This window comes from Lactuca virosa, chromosome 3 (assembly GCF_052849685.1).
Source record: "Lactuca virosa cultivar CGN04683 chromosome 3, Lactuca_virosa_CGN04683_v6, whole genome shotgun sequence".
Lineage (NCBI taxonomy): Eukaryota > Viridiplantae > Streptophyta > Magnoliopsida > Asterales > Asteraceae > Lactuca > Lactuca virosa.
Genome location: NC_136428.1, coordinates 136,946,283 through 136,962,541, shown reverse-complemented (window position 1 = coordinate 136,962,541; position 16,259 = coordinate 136,946,283). Strand labels below are relative to the sequence as shown.

General features: G+C 35.7%; 2 protein-coding genes and 1 pseudogene across 2 annotated transcripts; all 3 read left to right on the top strand.

The window, feature by feature from the left end:
• The first annotated feature begins 567 nt into the window (after positions 1 to 567).
• On the top strand, positions 568 to 4,984 carry LOC145166603 (Zn-dependent exopeptidases superfamily protein). The gene is made up of 16 exons (XM_079085624.1): positions 568 to 792; positions 1,138 to 1,251; positions 1,351 to 1,465; positions 1,556 to 1,638; positions 1,738 to 1,814; positions 1,902 to 1,979; positions 2,071 to 2,139; positions 2,237 to 2,310; positions 2,417 to 2,540; positions 2,634 to 2,705; positions 2,822 to 2,941; positions 3,030 to 3,101; positions 3,194 to 3,334; positions 3,432 to 3,516; positions 4,055 to 4,493; positions 4,612 to 4,984. The coding sequence occupies exons 1-16, from the start codon at positions 720 to 722 to the stop codon at positions 4,880 to 4,882; spliced, it is 2,007 nt and encodes a 668-aa protein (XP_078941750.1). The 5' UTR covers positions 568 to 719; the 3' UTR covers positions 4,883 to 4,984.
• An 846-nt stretch (positions 4,985 to 5,830) lies between these two features.
• On the top strand, positions 5,831 to 9,700 carry EMB1467 (NADH-ubiquinone dehydrogenase). Its single transcript, XM_079085623.1, has 5 exons — positions 5,831 to 6,380; positions 7,344 to 7,590; positions 7,673 to 7,967; positions 8,045 to 8,419; positions 8,506 to 9,700. Exons 1-5 carry the CDS (start codon positions 5,963 to 5,965, stop codon positions 9,406 to 9,408), a joined length of 2,238 nt encoding a protein of 745 aa, XP_078941749.1. The 5' UTR covers positions 5,831 to 5,962; the 3' UTR covers positions 9,409 to 9,700.
• Positions 9,701 to 14,766: 5,066 nt separating this feature from the next.
• On the top strand, positions 14,767 to 15,162 carry LOC145164096 (uncharacterized; annotated as a pseudogene).
• The last annotated feature ends 1,097 nt before the right edge of the window (positions 15,163 to 16,259 follow it).

Here is a 16,259-nt window from a genome sequence, read left to right as displayed (position 1 = left end):
AAGGAAATAAGATTTAGAAGAGTTCGTTGTTTGATAATGTTGTTTTGTTTTCTTTTACGTGGTTGAAAAACCGGGATTCCAACTCCGATGTAGTTTGGAATTCGTGGCTTATGTATCCTATTTAACTTTTTTATATTTTTTCTTTTAATCTAGCTTTTCGCTAGGTTATTCTGTTAGTATAAGTTTTGATGCCATTGTTCAAAAAAAATGTACAAAAAATTTATTCATTTTCATTTGTTTGTTAAATAAACAATTACAAACGAATGTTTTACCGAACGATTCACCGCATATTTAGTTCATCTACGACCTTAATTTAAAAAAAAAGTATTTGAATAAGCTTTCTAGGCACAAATAACAATCTTTAATATATTAATATATATTTTTATCTTTATTTCAGTAAAAAAATAATTAATATATAGTTAATTTAGGAAAACACGAAGGTAAAAAACAATTTAATGAAAAACATGTTAGTTATTTTATACATTTTTTATGAAAACTATGTTCACTCATTTGCGGGTCGACCCGACGCATTGGATTTACCCCTTGGATCACGGAGTCGACTTTCCTTTCAAGCATCGACTCCGTCTCACAGTCAACAAAAAACTGATGGAATAGAAGAGGAAGGGCTTGAAAAATCGCCAAGAACATGCCCATGGCAGCCTAGGGTTTATCAATTGGTTTACCCCTATAACATCTTTCCACCTCAGTTGTGTTCTGCCATGGCCTCAGCCGTCACAGGGCTCCTGTTCTTTCTTCTATGTTTACTCTCCAATCTTCACCTTTCTTTCTCTGGTCAGTTCACTTCTATTTCTCATTTCCGGTTCTAACTTACGCTTGATTTAAAAACTGCATGCAATTTGATACATATTGTGAATCCTGTTGCATTTAACGATTAGTCATTGTTCGATTTCCGGCACTTGGTTGTAAAGTTCAGCGAAATCTATCATTTGTTCTCGAAATGTCTATTTTTTCATACTAAATTTGATGCTATTAAAATAACTTGTGTGGAATTGTGTATTACCTGATGGAGGTAAGGTAACATGTGGTTATCGGTGCCATTCCCTAGTGTAATATGAAATCCATGATCCATCACTCTATATGTAATTCAAGTGCTTTTTTTTCTTCTTTCTTAATCAGCTGGAGAGTTGGCATTCGAGTCAGTTCCTGACCTAGAGAAATCCATGTACATGGTTATAGATGGATATCCATGTATACGATTACTCAACCTTTCAGGGGAAATCGGCTGTGCAAGTAAGTATGCGCTTCACATCTCTCCCAAAATCAAAATTACTGTAAGCTTTCTGTTGTAATTTCACTCATCTATTTTCCAATGGTGTTCTTTGATCTTAGATCCTGGCCTAGATAAAGTTGTAGCTCCTATTGTTAGATTCAAGAATGGTATAGAATTGGTCAAGTCAAGTTCAGTATTAGCTCCCTTATCTGATTTTGACACTCTACTTTCAAGGTATACCACAATCAAAGTTTTAATTTTTATCTTTTATATTATGTTAAACTTTTTTTTGTTGATGTCCATACTCTTCTTCTTATTCCTCAGAGTATCAAGTGATTCAAACTTTGCTAGAAATTTAGCTGGTGTATTAGTTGAATCAGGACCTCAAAATCAAACCAATTTAACAGGTAATATATACATGGTGGTGACATGTAGTTACCTTAATATAGCAAGAAAAGAGGAATTAGTGGAAAGCTTCCTGCAATGACATTTCTACCCCTTTGCAGCATCATCTCCAGATAAGAAGTTTCCTCAAGCTGAATTTTCTCCATACCAGAACAACAAATTTGAGTGGAATCCAACTGTATGTTATTGCATTGCAGTAGGAATATATAATACTTTACATACATTATATGTAGTAATTTTGTATTTCCATTTCCTTATTTTGCAGGGATCTGGTATTATGTGGGGACTTTATGAGTTTCCTGTATTCTTGCTCTCTGAAAGCAGCACACGAACCCTGCAGGAGGTAATCAAGTTGTGGCCTTGTGGGCCCCATGGGTTATAGTTTTCTTCTTTTCATTTGAAGTTATACATGACAACTACTTCTATACTTGCAGATTTCTCTGGAAAATGAAAATAAGGAAACACATGCTACCAAAGTGACTGAATTTGATCTAGTAATGCAGGTAAAACCTTCTTCATTCTGCCATGATCCTTTTTAGCTGTTGAACATGGATTCATTTTACTTATTTGCCCCTAACCTTGATTCCAAATCTTCTGTAGACAACTAAATCAGGAACCCATGATTCAGAATCATGTTTAAGAGAAGGAACTTGTCTCCCTTTGGGTGGATATAGGTGAGCCATTATATTTATTTTTCAATATCTTAACTTACATATGAAAAAATATTAAACATTTTTTGACCATATTTTTCTATTCATGTAACTTGAATATGAAGGGCAGTGTCTTGTCAGCATTTCCAACAACAAATGTTTCATCCTCAAAGCCCATTTTATTGACTGTGGCATCTATGGATTCTGCTTCATTTTTTCGTGACAAAAGTTTGGGTGCACAATCTCCCTTATCTGTAAGTTTAAGCCTTAAAGTTACACAAAATTTTCCATATACCATTTTCATTTTGTAATTATTTACTTATATATATTTATACATTATCTTTCAGGGCTTGATCTCATTGCTTGCAGCAGTAGATGCTCTTTCACATATTGATGATTTAGATACTCTTGCTAAACAGGTTTGTATATTTTTTGATAATGAAACTGGTTTTTTGTGTAAATTTGAGCATATATGCGACTTATTTCATAATCTTTTTCCTAAAAGTTTTAATTTTTTTTTTATGTAATAATGCAGCTTGTTTTTGTTGTTTTTACTGGAGAGGCTTGGGGATACCTTGGTAGCAGAAGATTTCTTCTTGAACTTGATCAACATACAGATGCTGTTAATGGAATTAACAACACATTGATTGAAACAGTATTTTTTTTTTCTAGAACTAATATTTTTTACAATTTTTATAATGTAAAAAAGTAGGAACTTATTGGTATTGGATAATTTGAAACAGGTTATAGAAGTTGGATCTGTTGGGAAAGGCTATGATCAGGGTGTGAAGAACTTCTATGCTCATACAACAGGGGTATGTATGGAATTTTATTCCCGTTAATAAAATATTCTACCCAATATAATGAAAACTTGTTTCCTTATTTTTTTTTAAATCTTGAATTACAGGTGTCATCTGCCACAAATGAAACACTAAATGCTTTACAACAAGCTCAAAATTCACTTGGAACTAAAAGCATTAAATTCTCTAAAGCAAGTGAATCTAACCCTGGGATTCCTCCATCTTCCTTCATGTCATTTTCAAAACAGGTTAGCACAATTCTACAAAAAAGTGGGACAAGATGTACAAAAGACGAAAATGCCCTCCTCAATCTAAGTTGTATATATTTTTTGTAATCTTTAACAGAACCCACATACTTCTGGTGTTGTATTGGAAGACTTTGATACATCTTTCACCAACAAATTCTACCATAGTCATCTAGACGATCAATGTGAGTTTCTCAAATTTCTTAATTTTACTTGTGTTCTTGACTAAATTACAATTTTGGTCCTTGAGTATTGCTGATTTTTTCACTTTTGGTTCCAAAAACTTTTCTCTTGCAATTTTGGTTCTTATTGAGGTTGTTGTAATGTTTTTGGTCCTTGTTACAAGTAAAGCCACGATAAATTTGGGACCAAAATTGCAAAAATCAACTATACCCAGGGACCAAAATAGTCATTTAACTTGAAACAGGGACCAAAAATGTTACAAAAACATCAAATAAGGACCAAAATTGCAAAAAATCAACTTACTCAGGGACTAAAAGTAGACCAAAAACGTTACAAACATCAAATAAGGAACAAAATTACAAAAATCAACTATACTCACGGACGAAAAGTAGTCAATTAACTTGGAACAGGAACAAAAGCGTTACAAAAACCTCAAATAAGGACCAATACTGAAAAAATCAGCTATACTCAGGGACCAAAAATGTAATTTACTCAATATTTTATAATATATATTTCTCATTACATTTTCTTTTGGTGTAGCAAATATAAACTCTTCAGCCATAGTGGCAGCTGCTTCCCTTGTTGCACGTACACTTTACATTCTCGCCAACAACAATAAAACTCTCAGTGACTCATCCTTAAACACAATCAAAGTCAATGCCTCTTTAGTTGACCAACTTTTGGGCTGCTTACTAAACTGTGAACCGGGTCTTTCATGTGAGCTTGTGAAGAACTATATCACACCATTTTCCATCTGCCCAAGTCATTATGTGGGTGTTATGCAAGGAGAACCTTCTTCTGAACCCTTTCTTGGATATGTGAATGATGTTTCAAGATTCGTGTGGAATTTTATGGCTGATAAAACTTCAACCCCATTGATGAATGCAACTCCTTGCTCTGAGAATTGTAGTGGGACAGGTGGCGTATGCATCAAACAAGAGATAGATGGGAAAGGCCTCTGTGTTATCTCCAAAACCAGGTATCTTCTATATTTATTAATGGTTTACTTATTATATTATTGTCACAAATATGTGATATATATATATATATATATATATATATATATATATATATATATATATATATATATATTTTAGGTATGTTCCGGCTTATTCGACTCGGTTGAAATATGAGTCAGCATCGGGTACATGGACGATTTTGCCCCCGAATTCTTCAGATCCAATGGGGGAAGCGGATCCGGTTTGGGCAGAGAGCAATTGGAATGTGATTGGTCTTCGTGTTTACTCAGTCCAAGGTGGTGGTTATGATCGTGTGGTTTTCTGGAGTGGTGTTGCTGTTACAGTTTTTTCCTACTTTTTAATTAAGATCGTTAAGGCTTTCATCGCAAAGGCTCTAAAGCAAGATTGATTGGATTCATTAATCATGTAAGATAAGATAACCCAAATCCTAATTCCTTTTTTTTGGGGGGTGAATTATTTAATATAAATTGATGGTTAGATTTTCCAAGAAGATTTTAAATTACGTCCTTATATTGACATGAATTCATTTTCTGGTTGTCTTTATTCTTTTTTATATTTCAAACTTCGGATTAATATTTATTTTGATAGTCTGTTTCGTTTGATATAAATTATTGGTTCTTGTAAGTTGTAAGTCGTAACTGTATCCACTATCCATAGCATTGTAAAATGAAAACTTTGAGGACAAAAAGATAATCGATTCAGAATAATCATGAACTCCTCCTTTACATTGTTGAGAAGAACAAAAAGATAATCTCTCCACCACCACATGATTCCATGAACAAATATAATGACCTTAATTGTTTCATGTTCAACCTTGTCATCACGTTTTGGAACCCTCCACTACGTTAGCACTAGAGACAAGTTGTTAACTTATAATGAATACCTTCATCTTGGCCACACAAGGGATTTATTCATATTAACACGTGATTAAGATCCATTCTCATACCTGCCAAACCTTTCTAGAGACGTAAAAACCTTGTAATTACCAATCCACATTGAACACAAGTTATTGATCAAATCATGTACATTGTCCACACTAATGAACTTAACAAACCCAAAACTCCCACCCAAGTTGGATTTCTTTCAAGCAATAAATACATCAACAACCATTCGAAATTTAGAGGCTTCGTCCCACAACTCCAGAGTATTCATTGTAGGTGGAAAATTCGAAATATAAAGAGTTTTACTAGAAGAATAACGCTCTTATAATGTGATTATTAAAGATCTGAAAATCGTAATGGGTTTATAAAGCCCAATGGGCTAAAAAACTATTCAACGTATTGGACCTGAAATGGACAACGTTCAGAGGGTCTGTCTGCTCCACTTCTGGTGAATGGTGTCTATGGTGTACACACGCCCTGTCCCAATTCTCCGGCTTAACATCTGCGCGAGCTCCATTTATCTGCTTTCCTTCACCAACATCTAGAGGGAGAAACCATAGATTTCTAGCGAGAAAGAGCGAGAATCAATGGGATTGGGTTCGCTAGCCTCCAGAGCTCTTCGATCATCATCGTCATCTAGGGTTTTGTCAACAAATCCTAGGTACAATCTTATTCGAACCATCGTCTCCACACCTGAGCTTCACAAACCTGAAGCCGCTACTGAAGCAGCGTCGGAGCCCGATCTACCAAAGCGCACTCCTATTGCCGGAGCTAGGGTTCATTTCCCCAATCCAGATGATGTCATAGAAGTCTTTGTGGATGGGTATCCGGTTAAGATCCCAAAGGGGATGACTGTTTTGCAGGCCTGTTCAGTCGCCGGCGTTGATATCCCACGTTTTTGTTACCATGACCGTCTTTCCATCGCCGGTAACTGCCGTATGTGCCTCGTTGAGGTGGAGAAGTCGCCTAAGCCAGTTGCTTCTTGCGCAATGCCTGCACTTCCTGGTAAAGTTTCCATTCCGATTTACTTTTTATTTTTAACCTTTTTTCAGTTAAATTTACACTGCTTAGATTTATAATCGGATCAATTCATGTACTTTTCACAGCGTAGACCTTATTATTGCCAGATTGTTTAGATGGTTATTACTTATATATGTAGTTTTTCCTGCTAAAGTTTACTAAATATCAAATCAATATTGAATGGCAAGATTTTGTATACAACTTACAAAAGTCCACATGCGTATGTTCTTAGGGGTGTTTGGACGTGCTTAAAGCCAGGAACAGTTGATTTTTTTAGATATGCCTCAATAACAGTTTTGGCTACTATTTGCTTATTATACAGTCTGCGATATTGATCCTGAATCTTAACACTGATAGTTCCAACTTCAAATCCCCATGATTAGTTTAATTGCACATCCAAACGCCCCCTTGATGGGGTTGCCAGAATTGACAACCAATCTTTCTGAAGCTTGAATCTTCTTAATTGATTTAATGGCCTTTGTCCTCACTCAGTTATGCTTTACTTGGATGATATGTATATCAAGTAAATTTTACACACACTCAGTTTTTAGGATATCATTTAATGGTATTTTTTTTTTCACAAAGAAATGGAGTGTTGTGAAACTTGCAGGATCTTTATTCTGGTCAGATGTAACCTTGTAAATAAATTTTTGTAACAGCATCCCTGTAGTTGAGGCATATTTCTGAATAGTTTGTTACAAGTATTGATCAGTTGCTTTGTATACGTTTTTCCTATATGAGACTATGTGTACTGTCTACTGATTTCTATATGAGACTATGATAATGTATTTTCTGTAGTCTAATAAGTAACAAGAAAGAAACCTAATTTAATAATGCACAACATCAAACATCTATCAAGAACTTGTATTTTGTTCATTTTTGAGACATTTTTAAACTCTCCAATATTTAACCCTGCATTCCCTAATCCATATAATCTTCTGATTACAGGGATGAAAATCAAGACTGACACACCAATTGCAAAGAAAGCACGCGAAGGTGTAATGGAGTTCCTTCTGATGAATCATCCACTGGATTGTCCAATTTGTGATCAAGGTGGCGAGTGTGATCTCCAAGATCAATCCATGGCCTTTGGATCTGATAGAGGTCGATTCACTGAAACAAAAAGATCAGTAGTTGACAAGAATCTTGGCCCTTTAGTCAAAACTGTCATGACTCGTTGCATTCAATGCACCAGGTATTCTACTCTTTCTATATCTCATTTCTTACCATTTAATCTTCAACTTTGATTATTAATCCTGTTGACTTTTGTTGACCAGATGTGTAAGATTTGCAAGTGAAATAGCTGGAGTCCAGGATCTTGGGATGTTGGGACGTGGAAGTGGAGAAGAAATTGGAACATATGTTGAGAAACTTATGACTAGTGAACTTTCAGGAAATGTAATCGATATTTGTCCTGTAGGTGCTCTTACTTCAAAGCCATTTGCTTTCAAAGCAAGAAATTGGGAGTTAAAAGGAACCGAAACCATTGATGTCACAGATGCTGTTGGTTCCAACATCCGTATCGACAGTCGAGGCCCCGAAGTCATGCGCATTGTCCCACGCTTAAACGAGGTACAATATCTCCAATCTCCACAAATGACCATTTTACCCTTCCACAATTTCTGAAAATCGATTTCTTAATCTGACAGGACATTAATGAGGAATGGATATCGGATAAAACCCGTTTCTGTTATGACGGTTTGAAGAGACAGAGACTCAGCGATCCGATGATCCGTGGTGCTGATGGTCACTTTAAACCGGTGAGCTGGCGGGATGCTCTTGCTGTGGTGGCGGAAGTTCTCCACCAAGTGAAACCGGAAGAAATTGTCGGGGTTGCTGGAAAGTTAAGTGATGCAGAATCCATGATGTCACTCAAAGATTTCTTGAACAGAATGGGATCAAATAATATTTGGTGTGAAGGAAATGGAAAGTATCTAGATGCCGATCTTCGTTCTGGATATCTCATGAATTCCAGCATCAGTGGTTTAGAAAAAGCCGATTGCTTTCTTCTTGTTGGAACTCAGGTAAGTAAAATATTTTACATAATATACTTTCATTTATTGTTTTATTCGGATAAATTGGTTCTATAATTACTATTTTGGATCTCTAGCCACGTGTTGAAGCTGCAATGGTGAACGCGCGAATCCGCAAAACAGTCCGAGCCACGAAAGCCAAAGTCGGATACATCGGTCCGCCAACCGATTTCAACTACGACCACGACCACCTCGGCACCACGCCGGAAACCCTAGCGGCAATTGCGGACGGCCGTCACCCGTTCTCCGCCGCCCTCTCCACCGCCAAAAACCCCGCCATCATCATCGGTGCTGGAATCTTCGACCGCCAAGACACCGCCGCGATCCTCTCCCTCCTCAACTCCCTCTCCGCCAAATTCAAAAACCTAATCACCCCGGAATGGAACGGCCTCAACGTTCTTCTCCTCAACGCCGCCCAAGCCGCCGCCCTCGACCTCGGCCTCACCCCGGAATCCGACTCCGGAATGGAATCAGCCAAATTCGTTTACTTGATGGGAGCCGACGACACAAATTTAGACGATCTTCCAAAAGACGCGTTTGTGGTCTACCAAGGGCATCATGGGGATAAAGGGGTTTACAGAGCGAATGTGATTTTTCCTTCGACTGTTTTTAGTGAGAAGGAAGGGACGTATGAGAACACCGAAGGGTGTGTCCAACAAACTGTGCCAGCTGTCCCGACTGTTGGTGATGCGAGAGAGGATTGGAAGATAACAAGGGCGCTTTCGGAAGTTTGTGGGGTCCGGCTACCTTACGATAGTATTAGTGGGGTCCGGTCTAGGATTAAGAATGTGGCGCCGAATTTATTGCGGGTTGATGAGCGGGAGGCGGCGGTGTTTTCGGGGTTGTTGAAACCGGAGGGGAGCGAGAAGGTGAGCGCGGTGCCCTTTGGTGTTACGGTGGAGAATTTTTATATGACGGATGCGATTACGCGGGCTTCCAAGATTATGGCGCAATGCAGTGCTTTGTTGGCTAAGAAATGAATGAGGGAGGAGTTGTTTGAAAGATGTAAGATGTAATAAAGGGGCCTTCACTTTGAGTTTGAGAGCATTGAATTTGAAACTTCATTTTTATACTTTTTCTGTTTGACAAGAAATATGCTTGTAAAAATACTGTGCCTTTAGCCGAAGTTATTATGGTCATAAATGGGGGGAAAACACAGTTGTTTTTGTAATGTAAGGAGTATTTGATTTTGATGTTTGTTTGTTTTTGTTGCTACTCATCTTCGAACGTCATGATGAAAATGTAGTTTTTGTTTGTTTTTGGGTTCTTAAAGCTTCTATTTATTTCGTAGCTTAAAAAACACAATAAAAACTGCAGTTATACTTTTACACTCTATGTTAAGCGTATTTTGCTTGATTCTGTTATAAAAGGTTTTAGTCTTTCAGATATCGCTCGATAAAAAAGGACTTTTTAGAATGGCAAACTATTATTTTTGTATATATTTAGTCTTTCTTATATATGCTTTATCATTAAACTTAAATAAGATGTTCACTATTTCGATCAATCGGTATATATTTAGTTTTTTTTGTATATGATTTACTATCAAACCATGTCTTAGTCATTTTCTCTGACTAACATCACCATGCATAGGGGTGTTAATCGGGTAATTTTTTCGGGTTTACTGTTAAAAAAATTACCCGTTACCTGACCCAAATTAAATTCGGGTAATTAGGGTATCGTGTCGGGTTTGGGTAATTCGGGTATACCCGAAATATATAATTTTTTTTTGAGTTTCACCTGAAAATAAATTTAATGAAATAAATACGTCGTGCTTTATTAGTCTTGTTTATATAAACAAACGAGGCATAAACGAAGTTACTCAAGCTTTGAGCATTGAGATTTTTTAGTCAATAATACCTGAGATATCAAGTAATTTTTTAACTACTTAATCTAATATAATAATATGTTAAAAAACAAATACTTAAAGATCTTAATTTAAAAGTTTAAAATGTTTAAGATAATTGTAGCCATAAGTTTTGTAATGTTCTGAAGTTTCGTCAAGATAATGAGTTTGTTAGTTGCAATAAAAACTATAATCTAGAAAACAGTTAAGTTTTAAAGAACATGATGATATATAAACAATTACTTTTAATATTGCTAGTGTCATATTGTCATAATAAAAGAGATTCATGTTTTATAATAATGATAATTAGTTTAAGTGTGATCAAATACCTGCTAGAGTACAAGCTCTACGAAAAAAAAGAATTTTTAAAATAATTCGGATATACTCGAAACCCAACAAACGTACCCTTTACCCGACCTGAAAAAAAAATCGGGTTACCCGATTACCCGAAAAATCGAACGGGTAGTTCGGGTATCGGGTATTTTTGACAGGGCTAACCATGCATCTCTTACATCTTACAACAAAACACATACAAAAATAGTAAAATATATATTTGAGAAAGCTTGTAAATTTCCGTACTTTTGCGTCGAACTTTTTCAACCATTGTGGTGGGTTTCATAATCTTATATATTTTTGACCAATTGTTAAATATCCATTTATACGAAAACATCCAAGGCGAAATTTTTTGGAGTGGGGGTCTCGACTTTTAAGGTTTTTGGTTTTGCTAGTGTAACTGGGTGTGAGGCTGATTTTTTTTTTGTTCCTTTCAAGAAGTATCTTGGTGTTTCTGTCGGCTTGAATTTCTCTTATTAAAAACTGGCAACCGATTTTTTGACAAGTTTCTTCGGAGCTGAATGGTTAGAAAGCTAGCATGGTGTCTATTGGTGCCTTGGGTATTTATTATTTTTCTCTTTTTAAAATGACTATTAAAGTTGTAGAGTGTTTAGAAGTAGATTTTTTTTTTTGCTGTGGTAATCTTGAAGAAAAGCCGCATGTCCTAGTTTAAGTGGAAACTTATTTTAGCCAATAAAGTTAATGGTGGTCTCAGAATTGGTAGTTTAATGACTTTTAATGAAGCTTTGATGTTAAAATGGAAATGGATATTTGTTTCTAACCCTGATGCTTTATGGGCTCGTATTATAAAGTCAATTCATGGTCGGCATGCACGACATGCAGGTTTTAATGCCAATTATCGTTTGGCTACAAAAGGGGTTTGGTCGTCTATAGTGGATTCCATCTTGAAATTACACTCTAAACATATTATTTCTCTTTTCACCTTAGCAATTTCTATTAGAGATGGGAGAAATACCATGTTTTGGAAGGACGTGTGGGTTGGAAGTGTTCCTCTCATTGAGTTATTTCCTAGATTGGTTGCTTTGGATGTCGATTCTAATTGTATTGTTGTTGATAGGCGTCTAAGTAATAATTGGCATTGGTGTTGGAGATATGATCTGAGAGGAGGTGCTAAAGTGCCCAATTTTTGGCCATGGTTGAGCTAATTACTAATATTCAGTTTCGAGACTCTAAAGATTTTGGGTGTGGAATTTCATTAATAATGTCAATGTCGATTTTTCGGTGAAAGATACGCGTGGGGTAATTGATGGCATGATGTTACCTCATGTCATGGTTGAAACTAGATGAAATAGATTGGTGCCGATCAAAGTGAATATTTTTAGTTGGAGAGCTATTCTTAATCATCTTTTTACTAAATATGATTTAATCTGTAGAGGTATTGACGTTCCTATTTCTCTTTGTCCTATTTGCATGGATCAAGTGGAGAATGTTAATCATCTTTTTCTTGAGTGTACGCTAGCAAAAATTCAATCGGTGGTGTGATATTGACATGTCTACGTTAAATTCAGTGGATGAGATGACTTTGTTTTTGGAGGCTAGGCTATTCATTTAAGTATGAATAGGAAAGATATCTTGGAAGCTATTATCTACATGAACTAGTGGTCCATATGGAATTTGAGAAATAACTGTGTTTGACCAATCGAGACCTATACAAGATAGGTTATTTGAAGATATTGTTGTTTTTTCTTTTAATTGGGTTGTGAATCAGAAACATAAATTCTCTATTCCATAGAATTTATGGCTTCAAAACCCCATTTTGAACTTTATGATGTAATAGTTCCATTTCGCCTTTAGCTTCTTGCTAAGGCTTTTTTTGCTTTTTATAAAACTCCATCCGTTCAAAAAATAAAAATATAAATAAAGTCGATGTGTCCATAAATAAGTTAAAAAAAACTCTTTATTCAGGAGATCTATAAATTTTTGGATTGATGAATGATGACTTATTGCTTAGATGTTATGAAAAAACTCAACAAATAAGTTCTATCGTTATATATATTTTACGACTACCTTTCTACTCAAGTCAATAACTTTTTCATAACTTTGAAAACACAAGTTATTTGTTTAACGTCAAGCAAAAAAAAAAAAAGATTGATAAAAAGATATTAAACTAACATCTAGAGTTCAAGAAACTTAGTTTGTATTTCTTCGGTACCTATCTTGCGTATGACAAGGATGTATGACAATGATATGATGATGAAAATTATAATTGTGCGTATCATCATTCATAATATAATCATTGATGATGAATGATAAACATACATTCACTATTATGATCAATTCTGGATTTCTAACTGACATGCCTATACACCAACAACGAAGAACCTCCACCGAAGATGATGAACAACCATTACAATAGTCTACTCAACAAATTGAAGAGCTATCTAGTTATATGATCAATAGGGTATAACTTTGTAATAAAGAAGCTCATAACACTCTAAAAAGGATTTGATAGTGCATATAAGGCAAAAATTCCGTATCTATAATTTAATAAGTATCACCTGTAGTCTAAACACTTTTAAGACCATGGTACACCCTATCCATTCCCCCTACGGTTATTGACTCTCTTATCCTTCAACACAATCCCTTTTCCTCAATTATTTCCTTCTAAAACATTCTGCAAAGCACCCAATGATTTTCCCGTTATAAGTTCAAGATCCACACAAAAAGGTTCATCAAGATTTTAGTTATTCTTCCACATCTACAGGTGGTGTTCGGAGATGAGAAAAGGGTGGCGTTTCCATGCTACTCGATTTCGTGCCGGTGAGATGGAGCTTAGACGATAAAATTTAGGGTTTCCAATATCCAATGGCATATTGTTGATCGATGGATAAAGTGGTGGTTACTTTTTTTTTCTGGTGAAAAAGGGCAATGTAAGATATTGGTTACAAGATTTTCTACAAGCGACAGGGTTGGTGAGGTGCAGAGGGCCTAGTTTAGGTTTGTATCCAACACTTGCACAAAGAGGTAGTCTATGAAAATTGATTCGTATACAACAATCTTTTGTCATATGCAACAATGACATGTATTTTGCATAATGTAAAACCCTTATAAAACATAAATTATTATGTATGACAAAAAACTATACCAATTAGCTCCTTAATCTATAAGGTTTAGGACTTTAGGGCCCTTCGAAATTTGTCCGATACCAAAACCAAAAATTGACAGATTTGAAGATGATGTCATTGATTTTTTTTGGGATGAAAACATCTCTATTTTTTTTATAAATCTCCATTTCACATAAATTAGTTGTCACAATACAAAAAGTGAGAAGGAAAACAGGAAAAAAATGACGCCGCTAAACATTTTTGTATGATAAAATAATTCTTTTGAAGACAATATACATGTACCTTTTGACGTTTCTTTAATGAAGACTATTAACATTTATCTTAGATATGTTCAAATCCTGGCACTACTCAGCCCTTGTGGCCATGGAGGTTCGCCTGCAGTGACTCCAGGGCATGAGGCAAAGCCTCATGTTTGCAGCGAGGGATTAGTCGGTGCGCGAAAGCTGGCCCGGAAACCCTCGTTAGGGAAGTTCCCTTTCCAAAAAAAATAAGTTGGAGTTCAATAAATGTAACCAACTCTTATTCGGTCGATTACAATGGAGATCTTTGGTTTAATTTGGTAGATTAATTGGTTTAGGTGTGTTAGACAAAATTAACTGGTAGCGAGTAGCTTGTAGCTTGTAGCGTTTTGTTAAACGTTATGTGAAATAACATTTGGATTTGGAGTGTTTTGTTTAAACTAAATGTTAGAAGCTTGTAGTGCCGAACAAAACTTTCTAGTCAAAACAGAGCATTTTATCAAACACAAAAAATTAAAAGCACTCAAACACTCCGTAACAAACACGTACTTAATTGATTAAATATATTTGCGTTCGTAACTTCAAATATAACCATAATCATAAAAAATCAAATCCAAAATTAATTAAAACGATGACGATAAAAAGGAGGTGGTTGGTGACACAAGCTGCCCTCTATACGCATGTAATTGACATAGTACACGTGTCGGTTCCACGTAACACCAGTTGTCTTCGCTTCTCTCATCTTTAAACCAAACAAATCCAGGTCTCTTGGTAATTCTCAACTTGCAGATACCACGCCGAAATTAACAAATCGATAACTACGATAACATCGTAAAAATGGCTACTGAGATGGTGGTGCACAACGGTGGATGCCACTGCAGACGTGTGAGGTGGCGAGCTCAATCACCACCCACCGTTGTTGCATGGAACTGTAACTGCTCAGACTGTTCGATGAGAAGAAACACTCACTTTGTTGTTCCTTTTGAAAGATTTGAGCTTCTTGGAGACTCTGAAAAATTCTTGACTACTTATACGTTTGGCAGTCAGTCAGCAAAGCATACGTTTTGTAAGGTCTGTGGGATAACGTCGTTTTATACTCCGAGATCCAATAAGGGAATAGCGATTACTTATAGGTGTGTGGATCCAGGAACGTTGAGTCATGTGGAGGTGAAGCATTTTGATGGGGTTAATTGGGAGAAGTCGCAGAACTCGACAGATGATGGCCAAGGGTAGGTTTGATGCGTGAAGTGAGTGGAGTGGAGGCATTTGCGTAGGTTGTATGCTTCACTTGATGTTGAAGTGTAGTATTGGGGTATGCCGTATTTGTAGTGTGTACTTACATTTTGGAATCATGTTTTAGATGTATGCATGTATTTTCTGTTATTTGAAATAGTAATAATTTCTTAAGATCGCATAATATAGATGATATTGTTTAATAACCAAACTCTGCATCGCTTTCTGATTAATTATTAAGATATGTATATATATAGCCTTTATTACTTCGAAACTGGTTAGGGGTGTCATGTCAAAGTGTGAATGGTGAATTAATTATTTCATGGGTGTTGGGTAATCATGAGTATGGATGCCGTGGGGACGTTGAGTTGTGGAGACTCCCATTAAAAGAACCTGCCGTGACAACAATGGGAGCCCAAGGGCAAAGCATCACGGCTGAAATTTCTCGATATGTTATTTATTTATAAACGCTATCACGCATATTAATAAGAAACTTCTTTAATTAATTCGACTGTTGGCAAGGATGATTAAACCATATAAATTTTGTTACGCATATTAGGGATATATACACTAAAGTCCCAATATTTTCATCGATTTGACAAGAAAGTCCTAAACTTCATTTTTTCGACACTAAAGTCCAAATTACCGACAGTTTTTGACACTTTTATACTTTTTTTCCGGTTAGCCGGTAAATAGGACTTTTTTGTCCAAAAAATAAAGTTTAAGACTTTCTTGTCAAATCGTCAATTAGGACTTTACTGTAAAAAAATAAAATAAAATTTAGGACATTCTTGTCAAATCGTTGAAAATATTGGGACTTTAGTGTATTTTCATAACCCAAGAACTTTTAACTGTGACTTTTGTTGCAACACCACTATTTTTTTTACCATAATTATCTTTACCCTAACACAATCACGATCAGGAGAAACATATGCAAAAGAGAGCGAAAAAGGGTGAAAAGACTTGTAAAACTTTCTTCTTGCTTCGCCGCCAAATCTTGAACTAAAAAGTGGGGACAGATTATACAAACACAAACGACACAAGCCTAATAAAAAATGTGTGAATGTGGAGAAGGGAAAGAAGGACAATTTTGTTTT

What these genes read in the sequence shown, in the direction of transcription:
- LOC145166603 (XM_079085624.1), top strand. Translation starts at nt 720, where the DNA reads ATGGCCTCAGCCGTCACAGGGCTCCTGTTCTTTCTTCTATGTTTACTC. An exon ending in AGGGGAAATCGGCTGTGCAA is followed by an intron (nt 1,252 to 1,350) that starts GTAAGTATGCGC and finishes CTTTGATCTTAG; the next exon opens with ATCCTGGCCTAGATAAAGTT. An exon ending in TAGTCATCTAGACGATCAAT is followed by an intron (nt 3,517 to 4,054) that starts GTGAGTTTCTCA and finishes CTTTTGGTGTAG; the next exon opens with CAAATATAAACTCTTCAGCC.
- EMB1467 (XM_079085623.1), top strand. Translation starts at nt 5,963, where the DNA reads ATGGGATTGGGTTCGCTAGCCTCCAGAGCTCTTCGATCATCATCGTCA. An exon ending in CGCAATGCCTGCACTTCCTG is followed by an intron (nt 6,381 to 7,343) that starts GTAAAGTTTCCA and finishes TTCTGATTACAG; the next exon opens with GGATGAAAATCAAGACTGAC. An exon ending in CGTTGCATTCAATGCACCAG is followed by an intron (nt 7,591 to 7,672) that starts GTATTCTACTCT and finishes TTTGTTGACCAG; the next exon opens with ATGTGTAAGATTTGCAAGTG.